We start from the raw sequence: 14,818 nt of genomic DNA, 5'->3' as shown, positions 1-14,818 counted from the left end.
ACAAATAATGGAATACAAGTATCTTATATCATAATATATACATATATATCATCATTAAACAGTCTATGTTTATTCTATGCTAAATTTGATGAAGAATTTAAGCGTATAAAACAATACAGAAGCTCTGATTTAGCAGAGCACTTACACAATTATCTGGATACATAGCAAGCATCACTAATACAATGGCTGATACTTAAAGGGGTCATGACATGGTTTTTTTTATTGTATTATTATGTTCCCTTAGGTGCAATTATAGTATTAATATATTTATTTTTAAGAAAAACTTTTAAAATCTAGTGATTTATGACCTTTTCCCACCCTGTTTCTCATCCTCTGATTCAAACAGTCTGTTTTGGGGGCGTTTTCCATTTAAGACTTCAGTGTTAACGCCCACTGTTATGATTGGCTAACGTCAGTGCCTATGTATCAATTATTGACGCCTCCAGCCAGAACAATATGCAAGTAAACTAAGTAAAAACACTGTGATTATTCATAATGAATGAAATTGCGCTTTAAAAAGTAGTTTAAAGTTTAAAATAGATTACTTACAGTTTGCGTCGTCGTTGTTCCCAGAATAGTCGGCACGGACTTATCTTTCAGCAACAGTTTTCTGGCAAAGCCAGCATCATATTGAGATTTGTTCTCAAAACAGTCATCCTTAAAATGTACAGAACAAACACTTAAGTTAACACTGCCGTGACTGGAACGTCCGCAAAAAATAAACTGCATCCATTTTTCCCTGACGTCTGGATCTTTCGGCAGCTTATTCAGAGGTTTGTTTGACCACAGCCAGGAACAGCACATCTGTGTGGCATCGTAATTTTCCTGTGCACAAGTAGTCTCTGTCAGAGCTCGCTGTCCATCGACTGAACACTTGTGAGGCGCACGGCGATACGAAATGAGCGTAGTTGTCTTGCGCTTAAAGCGTAGTTATCTTGTGCTGGAGGCGGTCATATGCAAACGCTGTTACGTCACTTCTAACCGACACGTCACTTCTAACCATGAATCCAGAACGAGCTGTATTTTGAGCTTGATTAAATAAATGATTCGTTTAGAATGGGGAGGACGGCTTAAAATATTAAACTTGCAGGACGTTTTAATGATACAAAGACCTCTTATATACCAAAAGATCAAGGCAAATTTGGTTTCTCATGTCATGACCCCTTTAAGATTTAGGGATTTTTCAAAACCACTACAGATTGGGGGCCTGGGTAGCTCAGCGAGTATTTACGCTGACTACCACCCCTGGAGTCGCAAGTTTAAATCCAGGGCGTGCTGAGTGACTCCAGTCAGGTGTCCTAAGCAACCAAATTGGCCCGGTTGCTAGGGAGGGTAGAGTCACATGGGGTAACCTCCTCTTGGTCGCTATAATGTGGTTCTCGCTCTCGGTGGGGCCCCAGAGGCCAAAGCTGGAAGTGTTGTTAAACATATAGGAATGTGTGAGAGTCAGTTTACAGGTGAAATGTCCACAGAGTGGCGCCAAAAGCGAGTTGTAGTTTTAGTTGTACAGTACTGTGCAAAAGTCTTAGGCACATAAGATGCATCACAAAAGCATTTGTCTTAAGGAGGTTATTTATATCATCAGCTTTAGTGTGACAATATGAAATATAAATGTTAAGACTCCCAATAATTACTTTTGCAAATAGAAAAGATTAGAATAGAAGAACAGGGAGCCCTGCAACAGATGTCATGGCCTCCACAAAGCCCCCCCATTGACCATCGTGTCAGTCTGAGATCACATAGAGAGACAGAAGCAATTGAGACAGCCGAAAAAGATAGAAGAACTGTGGTGAAATTTCCAAGAAGCTTGGAACATCCTATCTGCCAACAACCAAGAAAAACTTTATTCAGGTGTCCCTAGGAGAATAGGTGCTGTTTTAAAGGCAAAGGTGGTCATACCGAATATTGATTTAGCTTTTTTCATGTTTACTGAACTATGTATGACATTAAGTGATAAATGAAAACTATTTATGGTGTCGTTTTTGAAGACATCCGTACTATCATACGGTCAACAGGGATGCATATTTTCATTAACTCTATGCCCTAAACCGAACCCCAACCCTAAACCTAACTATCAGTAAAAATCTAATTTTAGTGTGAAAATGCAACCTTACCATTGTTTGTGAACAAACGAGTGTACACAAATTATACAAATGAGTGAAAGAATGCATTATATCAGAGTTTTGAAAAGCAAGACACTAAACATAAATAGGAGTGGTGGCGTAGTGGGCTAAAGCACATAACTGGTTATCAGAAGGTTGCTGGTTCGATCCCCACAGCCACCACCAGTGTGTCCTTGAGCAAGGCACTTAACTCCAGGTTGCTCCGGGGGGATTGTCCCTGTAATAAGTGCACTGTAAGTCACTTTGGATAAAAGCATCTGCCAAATGCGTAAATGTAAATAAAGATTCGCAATTTTAAATCGCAACATAGATATCTATATTATATCATGAATCCCACCGCTAGATAACAGTGATGCTCACCTTTGCAAGCATCACTGAAAATGATAATTTCAATACAGTGGCATCCCGCTGGTTCACAGATCCCTCTGACTGTGCAGCAATTCCTCTGAAACAAGAACAGGCCTCAATTTCACCCCAAGAGCAGATTCCTCTCTTGGCAGGTTTACAATGGGCCCAGGAGCAGCCAGCGTGCAACCTGATCTGCCCCTGCACAGATTCCACCCCCTGGGACATTGTTCTGGGAGATAAAGGCAAGTGGCTGGGATAAAAAGCACCAGCAGATGGAAAAGAGAGAGAGAGAGAGAGAGACCACAGGCAGCCTGACTCATCTGACACTTCTGTGCATGCATAAACACTTGTACAACGTGTGTAAAGGTGGAACGTTCCAATTATTGCAGCAACCAGCATAAGAAATTAGCTAGGGCTTGAGGTAAAAATGCCTCCAAATATGACATTATTTAACATATGATATGTTTCATCACATATTGCATTATGATATATATAGCATATAGTGTTTCTGTAGCTCAACTGGGGGCAAATATTGCCATTTAATAAAGATAATTTCTGATACTGGCCTTCACCCATAACATGAACTCTGGCAGCTTGGAAGTTAATCAAGTGGAGATTTTCAACCCGACTTGCTTGGATCAGAGTTTCTTTGGGCCAAATGGGTTTTCGCTGTGTATAAGTACACTTGAATGGGCGTTCAGAAGAGAATTCCTCTGGCGCCAGTATGCACTTGAGATTGATGGTCGCACACACCACAAGACAAAAGAGGCGTAGTGTGCATTTCTCCAGAAGACCTCTCAGTAACCGTTATACAGTGAATCGTGACTTTTACAAAAGAGAAAATGTGTGATCCTCTCTGTGAATAGCAACAACGGTGGCACTTTCTTCATGAATAGCTCTTGAATTTAAGCTGAGTCAATACTAAATAAGTAAATTGTACAGATTGGAGGAAGAGCACATCCAATAAAACATACATTTTGTCATCGTTTACTCTCCCTCGGGATGTTCCAAACCCTTATGACTGTCTTGCTTTGAACTAAAAAATCTAAAATAAGATTACATTTTGAAGAATCTTTACGCAGGTCTTTTCCATACAATGACAGTTCATGGTGACAGCAACTCTTAAGCTCCAAAAATGACAACCAAGGGAACTGCCGCAACCAGATCATGAAGCCAGTGAGTTGAACTTGGGAAGCGAATCGGTCCAATTTGAATCGTTTAGTCTGATTTTGTGAACCAGATCAACCGGTTCATTGAGAAGTCTTACGGACTACTTTTATGGTGCTTTTTGCTCATTTTTGTACTTTTTGAAGCTTACCAGCAGGTAGGCAGTGTGCACTGTTGTCGTATGGAAAAAGACCTGACAGTGATTTCAAATTTCTACTTATAAAATGTATGAATAAAAGACTGTTATAAATAAATATAGCTTTTTTTTTTTCAATGTAAAATAAAGCAATCTAATAAATATATGTAAACCTTTTTTAAATGTAAGAACAAAATCCTGAATAATAAAAGCAAAATCATAAAATGAAAAAAAAAAAAAAAAAAAAAAAAACCTCTGGTCATTTTTGGAGCTTGATAGCAAGTCACTAGAATGCACTGTTGATTAATGTTAAAGACCTGATAGTGATTTATAAATTCTGCACATAAAATGTATAAATAAAATGCAATGATAAATAAATGCAAGCATATTTATTCAGAGTCAAATTAAATATCCTTATACATAAATATAAACATGAATTAAAATCTAGGAATAGTATACTGAATGAAAAATGAAAGCATGGGTAAAAAAATTGAAATAAATATATTTTATAGTCTTTTCTGATGGTTTCTGTCCTTTTTGGAGCTTAAAAGTCAGTCACTAGAACATACCGTCGTTGTATGAAAATACCTGACAGCGATTTAATAATTCTCCTTATCACATGTACAAATAAAATACTGAATGAAAAATAAAAGCATAAGAACAGTAAAATAGACAGGCCTATATTGTATTGTGTTTTCTGATGATTTTTGTCATTTTTAGAGAGGTGCAGCCTTGGTCAACACAATGCACTTTTGTTGCATGGAAAAGACCTACGTCAAGATTCTTCAAAATGTGTCATGTTTAATTCCACAGAATAAAGAAAGTGGTAACGAAGGTGAATATATTTGACATTTTGTTAAACAATGTTCATATTTGGGTGAACTATTCCTTCATAGCTGCCAAAAGACCATTGTTGCTCTTTGGAGCAATAAAGATTGCTTTTGGTTCATAAAGGTAAAACGAGGAATAGCATCACTTCTGTATAACTAATAATACTCGGGAAGCCAAAGCAGGATTATTCAACACATTGACTACAACTAGAACACATATAGATCCACTATTATAAACTCTAATCTAGCCATTTGAACAAGTGGGCTCAGTTTGCACACAAAACAATGCAAACATACAAACCAAATGCAATCCCAAAATGAACAACTGAATACACGCGGAGCACGACAAAGTAAAACGAATTTCTGCCAGCATGGAAGAGCAGACACAGGCTTCCATACATCCAATTGAACGTTTGATAGTTTCTCTTACCTGGTAAACACTTTCTTCATCCTCTCAAACACAGATGGTGATGCTGTGACTGTCTCTGATGGAATAGTCTCAATAGTGGTGACAACATGGTTCTGATGCGCGGGAATCATGTCTAAAGCTGGAAACTAAAGCTTTCAGTAAGCAGTGATCATTCTTTGGTTATTCCGACAGCTTCAGCTTTCCATCCTGCAGGTGAGTGTAAACAGGTGTATATATCTCCAGTGAGTGATGCAGGAGAGATGCTGGAGGGTCCTATAGGTCGCTGGATGTTACAGATTCGCGCACGATCATGCACCTGTTTCCTTGAGTGGTTTGTGAGTAGAGGTTCCCCGGTGTTTCGGCGAGCATTTTCTGAAAGCCAAAGCTGGACTGGCGTGATTGTTAGGAGGCGGTGCGATTTTGAGTGAAATGCGCACTGTGACCGCTAGAGGTCACTGTTTCCAACGGTATAGTCCAACCAATGCAGTAATTGAAAAATGATGCTTATTGAAATGTATGAATAAAATACCGTAATAAATAAATATAACATTTAATAAATGTAAAATAAATTTAATAATATTTGTGAAATTTCTAATAAATTACACTAGTAAATAAATGGAAACATAAATGATACATAAATACTGAATACATGGAGATGAATCATGTATTTGTGAAATAATGAATGAATGAAATAATAATAAATAAATGTATATAGAAATAATTAAAACAATTAAATAAAGAAGTAAATTTTTATTAAAAGGTTTAATAAAAATGTTATAATAAAATGTATTTATTATTCTCTCTCAAGTATTCAATTGAATGACAATGATTAGAAATAGTGCATAGAATTAGATACTGTAATAAATAAATATAGCATTTATTAAATGTAAAAAAAAATAATAATAATTGCAAGCATATTTAATAAATGTAATATAAAGAAGGTCTATACTCTTATAAATGTAATGTTAGAATAACATACTGAATGAATAAATAAAAGCATTAAATGTGGATATAAATAAATAAACAAACCTAGGAATTATATTTCAGTGTTTTTAAATATGTATTTGAAAACAAAAAGCTGGCAAGGAATATCAGATTCATTTAAACAAGAGCAAGAGAGAATCAGTCCCTCAAAAACTTCTATGATAGATCATAACAAATATAGCAATAATTGGCCCGAGATTCTACTTATTTGATCTCTTATTGTTCTCAGTAATGTAATCAGCCTTGGACTTTATATGAATTCATTGGGAAGACACTGTTCTCCAAAGCAATTTACACTTAAGGTATCTATTTTATCAGTATACGTGGGAATCAAACCCATGACCTTGGCCTTGCCAGTGCCATGCTGTACCAGTTGAGTTATGGGAACCATTTTAAGAGCTTACTCGAAGTAGTGGGCGAAGATAGCTCATTCATTTATCCAGTTTTACATAAATCACTCTACACTGATCACACTGGAGGTCAAAAGTTGTCAGTAATGTTTGGAAATCACACAGAATTTGACAGCTCCTCTTTAAAGTAACAAGTGAAAAAATACTCTGATTTAAGCTCTTTCAATGGCACAAACGTTTCCCCTGATCTGCTAATAAATTATTCACACATATAACCAGTAATTGTTAACAGGTAGAGTAGATCATGTTAATCATAACTGGAATCAAACATGTATTTGGGATTCTTAGTTCATTTTTCCAATAATCTACTCATGTCAGATTGGTTAGGCTATAGGTTCATGATATACGCCAACATAAAAATAGCAAAGTTATATGAAACACAAAAATGTAAACTAGTAAAGTATATGTGTAAGTATAAGTATAGGTAAGGGAATGTGAGAACATGTCTGTTTAAAATAGAGATGGTCATACCTGTATTAAATTAGCAGTTAGTATGAATATTTGTATGCCATGAATATGCAATTTGCATGAATAAGGTGAAATATTATCACTCAAGGGCAACTTTGCATTAGGAATAATTAGCATTTTCAAAGTTGCATTTTTATTTTATTAGTCATTTATTCTATTTTTCCAAATTAGTAGAAATAAATAATTTTGTGTTATTTTATTTGATCTGAAAATGAAAGAACAACTAAAAAATACATTATTTTAATAATCTAAACAAATAATTTATTTTATTTTGTTATTTCATCTGAAAATGACAGAACAAATAAAAAAATACATTGTTATTCATCTAAAGAATGAAGGATATAATATATTTTATTTTATTTAGTTTTTTTATCTGAAAATTACAGAACAAATAAAAAAATACATTGTTATTCATCTAAAGAATGAAGGATATAATATATTTTATTTTATTTAGTTTTTTTATCTGAAAATTACAGAACAAATAAAAATTGTTAATCATCTAAAGAAGGAAATAATTTAATTTATTTAGTTTTTATCTAAACATTACAGAACAAATACAAAATAAATTATGTTAATCATCTAAAAAAAAAAAAACATTTTTATTTGATCTGAAATTGAAAGAACAAATAAAAAATACATAATTTTAATCAAAGAAAGAAAGAGAAAGAAAGGAGATATACTCTTATTGATTCTTCTTAGGCTCCTGTTATTGATTTTTTGGCAGAAAAACAATTTCTCCAAAAGCCAAACAAACGTAATAGAAGAAAATGAATTCACTACCTTTATCTTCAGAGGATGTAATCTTGCTATAAGGAAACACTGCAGGTTCCTCAAGTCCCTGTGCACCGAGATGTCAACAGGAACAGCACACGATCGGTCAGCCGTTCCCAAGAGGGCTACACCTCTAAGCTCAGATGCTTGTTAGTGTACCTAAAGAACAGTCATGGATGCTTCGGCCCAAAATCAATAAATCGATTGCCTTTAATTGCAAGATATCTCCATTTCTAATGGGCACGCTTATAATTGTACAACAAAGCCTGGTTTATGTTATAACTCTTAATTTGCCTTTAAAACACTTAATTTAAATCAACATCCATTTCAAGTTCAATGCAATGACAGAGTCTACAGTGTTTAGGCAGAGAAAGTACTGTTATCATACAGGCTTTGCACACCCATCACCCCTTGTTGTCATGGAAACCAGCGGCCAGCCTGCTGGACAGGATTCGCTCTTATATTGCATGTGTGAGAAACCACAGTGTAGAATATATTCTGAGCCTGAACCCCATTGAGGGGTCACTGGCTTGTTCAGAGAGATTATACAGACAGTAGGTGCAATCATAGCCATCAGAGAATTCTTGTATTAAGAAAGGACAGCCTTTATGCTAACACTTTTAAATGATGTTGCTCCCTGGGACCTTGACAAGCAAAGAGCTGGCATAATGATGTTTGCATCATACATGATCGACTGTTCTATGCAGAGCACAACTAACATGGAACCTAAGGCCACATCCACCCTAAAGGCCAAAAGTATTCAAAGTTATCCTGACCAACCAATTGGCACCATGATGATTCTGAAAAAAAAAATAGTTTTTCGGAATAATTTCCCAATTTCCACATATGTGGACACCATGTTTATCAGAGTGCTGATGTAAGAAAATATATTTTTTTAAAGAGGCATATCAAATGAAACTACAGACACTACTCTTTACACCCAAGTAGGTTTACAATTATAAAACGTAGAGGTTTCTTACCAGAGGCACTTTTGTTGGCTCTGCACCTGTAGAAGTGCTACATGGAAATCAACGCCATGCTGTTGTGTCACGTGACATGGTGCGCCAAATGTTTCACCCTTAAATGACAGTCTAGAGTCTTGTGAATAAAATTTAGCCTTGCATATACAAAGCCAAAAATACCACATCCAGGGGTCACATGATGTTAAGCTCCAAAAAGATCATCATGTAATAAGGACCATACTGGATTAATCTTTGGCTTCTGAAGTGATCTGATCAGTTTTTGGTGAGAAACACACCAAATCTTGACATCTTGACTCCTTGGCATGATCATGATTTGAAGCTTGACTGCGCTCTCTCGTAATTGACACATGCACAGAGCACTTTACACATGCTTTCTTAGCTTGTGTTCCATAGAAGAAAGTCATGAGTTTGAGATGCCATAACAGTGAGGAAATTATGAGAATTAGCATTCTTGGGTGAACTATTCCTTTAATTTGTTTTCAGTTGAAAACACATTGATTTTACATTTTCCTCCACCAAAATGAAAACTTTAGAAATCACTCTCTAGTATGGCGTACTTTGAAAAACAATAATGTGAGGAAATGGAAAATAGAATTTCATTTTTAGACAAAGTGCATGTTAGAAGCATGTTCTATATCTTTACACTGCATTGCAATCTTAGCCCACATCAAATATTTAAAAAAAATATGTATATTTACTGTTACCTCCGCTTTGAGAGAGTCAGTCCACACATCTTATTACATGGCTCGTTGTGCATGACACCGCGGACACTCACAACATGTTGAGCTCATGCTACTCTCCACGATCCACGCACAACTTACCATGTGCCCCATTGAGAGCGAGAACCAATCTCGACCACGAGGTGGTTACCCCATATGACTCTACCCTCCGGGCCAATTTGGTTGCTTAGCAGACCTGTCTGGAGTCACCCATATATTATTATTATTATTAAAGATCACATGAAATCAAAATATTTGTTTTGTGGCTTTTAGTTCATATCTTTAAGCCTTGAAGCCACTGATGTGCACAGAATGGGGGCTACAGGGGCACAAGGCGCTGCCCCTTTCACAACTGTAAAGGTGACAAATGTACCGTTTACTGGACCAAAAATATTGATGACTGATCTTGCACTGCACAGTTTAGTAAAATGTTCTCTTGAACGAAAAAGTCATTTTCCCCCAGATACTCACTGCAACCAAACTAGCAATAGGGTCATGTAAGGAGGTCTATACAAGTCCATTTGATGCTTTAAAGAATTCTCCAAAAAAGTGCTCTGTTACATACTGCACATTTTGCAAATTTAGAAGGTAATTTGGGAATTCTTGGGAAAAAACAATATACATCCTACACTGAAGAAATAGTAAGAGTAGTAGGCCTACAGTACGTTGAGGTGATATACTGAACTTATCCAACGACTTACCATCGATTTCTTGACTGAAAGGTTATTACGTGATAGATCCATTTAAAATGTGCACTCTGCAGCACGCCACTATACAGAGGCCTTTATCTGTTTACCTTTGCTGAGGGCCGTGACTGTAGCATGACTGCTTAGTCGACCGACAAGAGAAAAACACCCATTTAGAAAAGAACGACCTGACAGCGTCTGTACTATAAGCACAAATCAAATCAAAAGAAAGGACTACAGAGCTCATAAAGCATGTCCTTGAGTGGATTTATGCAGCCTCTAATGCATCCCGACAGTTGTGCGTTTCCTAAAACAACTTAATGATAATTCAGGGTTTGGCAAAGCACCTTGGTTCAATTTGCTTGGGTGATCAATTGATTTGTTTCTACTCAAGGTGTTTGAATGCTGCTGCAATATTTATCTTACTATCCACAGGGGGGCAGATCATCAAGAGTTTCAGTCAATGCAATTCACTGACGGACTGAATGTCCTCATGAGCTGTTTTTTTTTTTTATCAGAACCAATTACAATAAAAAAAACAAAGTATTTTTATAAACATGAAATGCACTTTAAAGGTCAGTCTACCAGACGGATAAATTCTTATCCACTTTCAATAATAGCCCTCATACAGTCTCGTCTTCTAGCTCGCACTTATTATTAGTTGTTTGTTTGCTTTGAATTTTGCTTCTCTTTATAAAGAAAAGGTTACATTTCAGTAAAATCATAGGACCCATCATGGGCAGCTCCAGGGCTGGGTTACTGGGGCTTGAGCCACAAATGTTTCCCGTAAAGCCCCAAATGTTTTGATCATCTTTTTTAATGACGTCAGAAGTACCAGTGCTTATCAAATTGAAATGAAAATAAATTCCATTTGATTATTTTAACATTACATTTTACATTTTGTGTAATATTTAAATTAATGGTTCTAATACAAACTCAGTTCAGGACCCACGTGCTCTCATGTAGCCTTTTGCTTGCGGCTGTGTGTCTTGGAAACTGTGTTGAATTGGTCCAACCAGATGCAGTTAAGTACCAAATATTTAGGTATATAACCCTAAAAAAACAAGGAGTAATATATAGGGGAGAGTGGGGCACAAAATAACACTTTTTGGTTTTCTTAAATTTGTATAAATGCACTTGGGGTTCAAAGTAATTTTCTTTTTCAAATTAATTTTACACGTCTAGTACAAATATGTGGACTTGTTTCATGAATACAGTGTTTATTTTTTGCAATGTTACAATGTGCCCCGTAGCACATTGTAACCAATGACCGAAGCCTGGCCACCCCATTGGCCACCCCGCTCGCAATCGCTGATTTAGTCATTTCTTTGGTACAATTTAGTTCTTTAGAGGTGAAATCATTTCTGTACAAATGTACAAACTTAACATGTGCAAACACCAAGGTCACCAAACCGCTCTGTCCCTTGTGTCATTGTATCCACTTTTTGGTGAACTGTAGGCCAAGGATAGGCAGATGACATAAGTTCAATAATATCGAAATAAACAAAATATTGCACACTAAAGTCACTTTTTGAATTGTCTTTTTGGTAACACTTTACATAAGTTTCTATTTGTTAATATTAGTTAATGCATTAGGTATCAGGAACAAACAATTAACAATATATTGTTTACAGCGTTTATTCTTTGTTAATACAAGTTAATAAAAATACAATTGTAAGTCAATTTTAGTTCATAATACATATATTAATGTTAACAAACACAACTTTTGATTTGAGAAATGTATTAGTATATGTTTAAATTAACAAAGTTTAAGTAAAAGTATTGTTAATTGTTAGTTCATGTTAACTAATGTTAACAAATAGAAGCTTATTGTAAAGTGTTGCCATCTTTTTAATGGTTTACTCGTGTGCCCCGATGATGTAAAGCATTTAATTATCTATATTGCCATTTTTTATAATCCATATTTTATTTATAATGAATTATATCTAACTATTTATGAGTGTTTAATCATTATTTATTGAATTATTGTTATTTGAGGGCCGAAGCAAATATTTATATATATGCTCAACTGCAATAAATTTGGATAATTAATTGGCATACCATGTAATTAATTAGATTTAACTAGGGCTGCCAATAAAAAGTTTAAAGCGTAAAACTTCTGAGACTAGTTAACTAGTTTACTATATATGACACCTCATAGATGCATTCAAATTTTTATTATAAAGTGCATTATATTCCGATATTTCATCAAAGTATGGCCCCATATCCACAGAGGTCTGGGCTAAGCCCCGAATGTCCACTGACCTTAGCACCACCCCTGGGACCAACTGGAGAACAATTGGAGATTTTGCCCATTTTGGTACTGTAATGCTCAACCAAGAGCTCAAATGTAGCAAAAAAACAAGCAAACAAAAAAACGGTATAACAGTGTTGCAACTTATAGTTCTTTACAAATAATCTGTAACATAAGAGGTACATTTTAAATTATATTTGAAAATTAAATGGTAAAAAAAAGAAACGTATTTACTCTTTAGAGACACAAAAGGCAGAGAGTATAACTAGCGACTGTAAGAACCCCCACACACACACACACACACACACACTGACTGTCCGTTTATCCATTTGGAGAATAAAAAGTTATCCAAGTGGTATGAAAATGAGCAATAAGTAAAGATGGCAAGCTTTCCCAAATAAAACATGTAATATTACATCAATAAAACATTAAAGATAACGAGGGAAACAAAAAACTGAATTATTTTTGAATATTTCAAAACTGCATCTAAAATCTAAAGCCTTAGAACCGAATTAAAGTTAGAGGTGCACTCAGAAAATTCTAATCCAATACACTGGGTAACATAAATGTAGCTTTTTCACAGAACCCATATATGTTGTTGTTGTTGTTGTGATGTTAGATTTCAGTAGCAGAAGAGTTGTGTCTGGAGCTGGTGTGTGTAAAACTGTCTCGCTTGCATGAATTTGTGGGGCGCAGCTTCCAAAGGAGCACTGAAGGCAGGGATCAACAGTGTTTCTCAGGAGTCGCTGAGTGGACCTTTAAATTTAACATTAGGCCAATGCTAATGTAACAATGTGCATTCAAAAATGCAATCCAAGGTATTTTCTGTATTTACAGCAACAATCTATAATTAAATTTGGCATTTCTGTGCCAACAAAGGAAATTGCAAAACTAAGCAATGTTTTCAAAAAGGTTTTCTGAATACGCCCGTCTGCCATTGGTCAAACAAAGGGATAGTCCTACACAAACTCAGAGTAAGCCAAAAAAATAAAAATAACAAAAGATTTATCTACTGAATCCTATCTTGCTAGGCAGGAACGTGATCATGGTCGAGCGAAAACTAAAGTGAACATTGGCAGGGCATTTGATTTCTGGATGGACCTTTGTTCGGTTTTGGGGAATAAAACAGACCCTGAATTGGCATTCTTCTTATTGAACAGGTAAGCTTACATAACTGCAAAGCATGTGAAATATAGTGTTATAAGGATTGCTCTGTGTAATTTTAGCTAACTTGATCTTGCCTGTTAACGCTGACGAATTGCAAGCTATCTTGTTTCGTAACTTTCAAATAATTTCAACGATCTTAATACTAAAAGTCAGGTATACAGGATAAATGTATTCAAATACGCTGGTTTCTTGATCATAGTGCAACATATGACATTAAAAAACAAAGTGCAACAACAGTGCAACAGTAAACGGTCTGGTATAGTTTGGTAGTAGATAGCTGTATGTGTGTCAGTATGCTATGTTAGCTGATAAGTAGTTTTAGTTTAGTCTCAAAACTTGTAGTAAAACAATCATAACTGTGTAACTTTAAATATGCTACCTCATCTGTCAGCCGAATCATGTTCAGTCTCTTTGTACGTTACGTCATTGTTTTGGCCGATGCTCGCTTGTGTCGCTATGGAGTGTGAGCACGAGCAACGTGTAGCTGGCTGCAGTTTACTTAACAGCCACAGGTGTCATTAATAACAAGGGTTTCTGAATCTTACATCCTGCACCTTAAAAGCTACTAATGTTATTCGGCCAAAGGCCGAGAGTTGTTTTCTAATTATTGTTTAATTAATAGGTCTATGTTGAACTTGCACTATAAGTCTGCTATTTTGATATAAATATACTTTTTTGTCCCACTGCTGACATAAAATTTAGACATATGATTGTGCTTACATTAAAGGAATATTCCAAGTTAAAAAAAGAATTAAGCTTAATCGACATAATTTGTGAAATAATGTTGATTAACACAACAATGAACAATTTAACAATTGCGACATAACCCTCTTTTTCTTCCAAAAATAAATAAATCTGGGTTACAGTGGGGAACTCCCATTGGAAGTGAATGGGGCCAATACATAAGCATTAAATATTGTTTCAAAATGATAGCCACAAAACGTAAACAATATGAATGTTAACATGATTTTAGTGTGCTAAAATAGCTTACTAACATTTCTGCATAAAGCTAAATCTAATTTTATAAACTTCGGTGCATTGCCGCCATAACAACGGATGCCCGGCACTGAATCAGCCGGGAGAGGAAGAGAGATGCACATAGCAGTGTTTGTGTGTGCACTTTTGTGTTATGCTGGAAAGCAGTTTTATGTTGCGATTTGTTCATTTGTCATTAAAAAGTTTACGTTGACTGCTCAAACGTTTTCCGCCGCCTCCTATCCCATCATGTGAACCCAATACAAACAACAATTTAAATAATCCACACATTTTAATAGTATTAATGTATGTGCTTTTATAAAATTATGCCTTTAAACCCTTGAACATTTTGTATACAACCAAGCTTAGACTCAAAACTTCTTTGGGT

At 35.5% G+C, this 14,818-nt stretch overlaps 1 protein-coding gene across 1 annotated transcript in view; it reads right to left on the bottom strand.

The window, feature by feature from the left end:
- slc35f1 (solute carrier family 35 member F1) overlaps positions 1 to 5,393 on the bottom strand; it is a 107,552-nt gene extending 102,159 nt beyond the window's left edge. Inside the window, exon 1 of the mRNA XM_052098142.1 lies at positions 5,035 to 5,393. Coding sequence (XP_051954102.1) covers positions 5,035 to 5,144 — 110 coding nt within the window. The 5' untranslated portion in view covers positions 5,145 to 5,393. The remainder of the gene's footprint in view (positions 1 to 5,034) is intronic.
- Between the last annotated feature and the right edge of the window lie 9,425 nt (positions 5,394 to 14,818).

This window comes from Xyrauchen texanus, chromosome 30, assembly GCF_025860055.1.
Source record: "Xyrauchen texanus isolate HMW12.3.18 chromosome 30, RBS_HiC_50CHRs, whole genome shotgun sequence".
NCBI classification, from domain to species: domain Eukaryota; kingdom Metazoa; phylum Chordata; class Actinopteri; order Cypriniformes; family Catostomidae; genus Xyrauchen; species Xyrauchen texanus.
The sequence above is the reverse complement of the archived record's forward strand: the minus strand, read 5'-3'. Positions and strand labels throughout refer to the sequence as shown.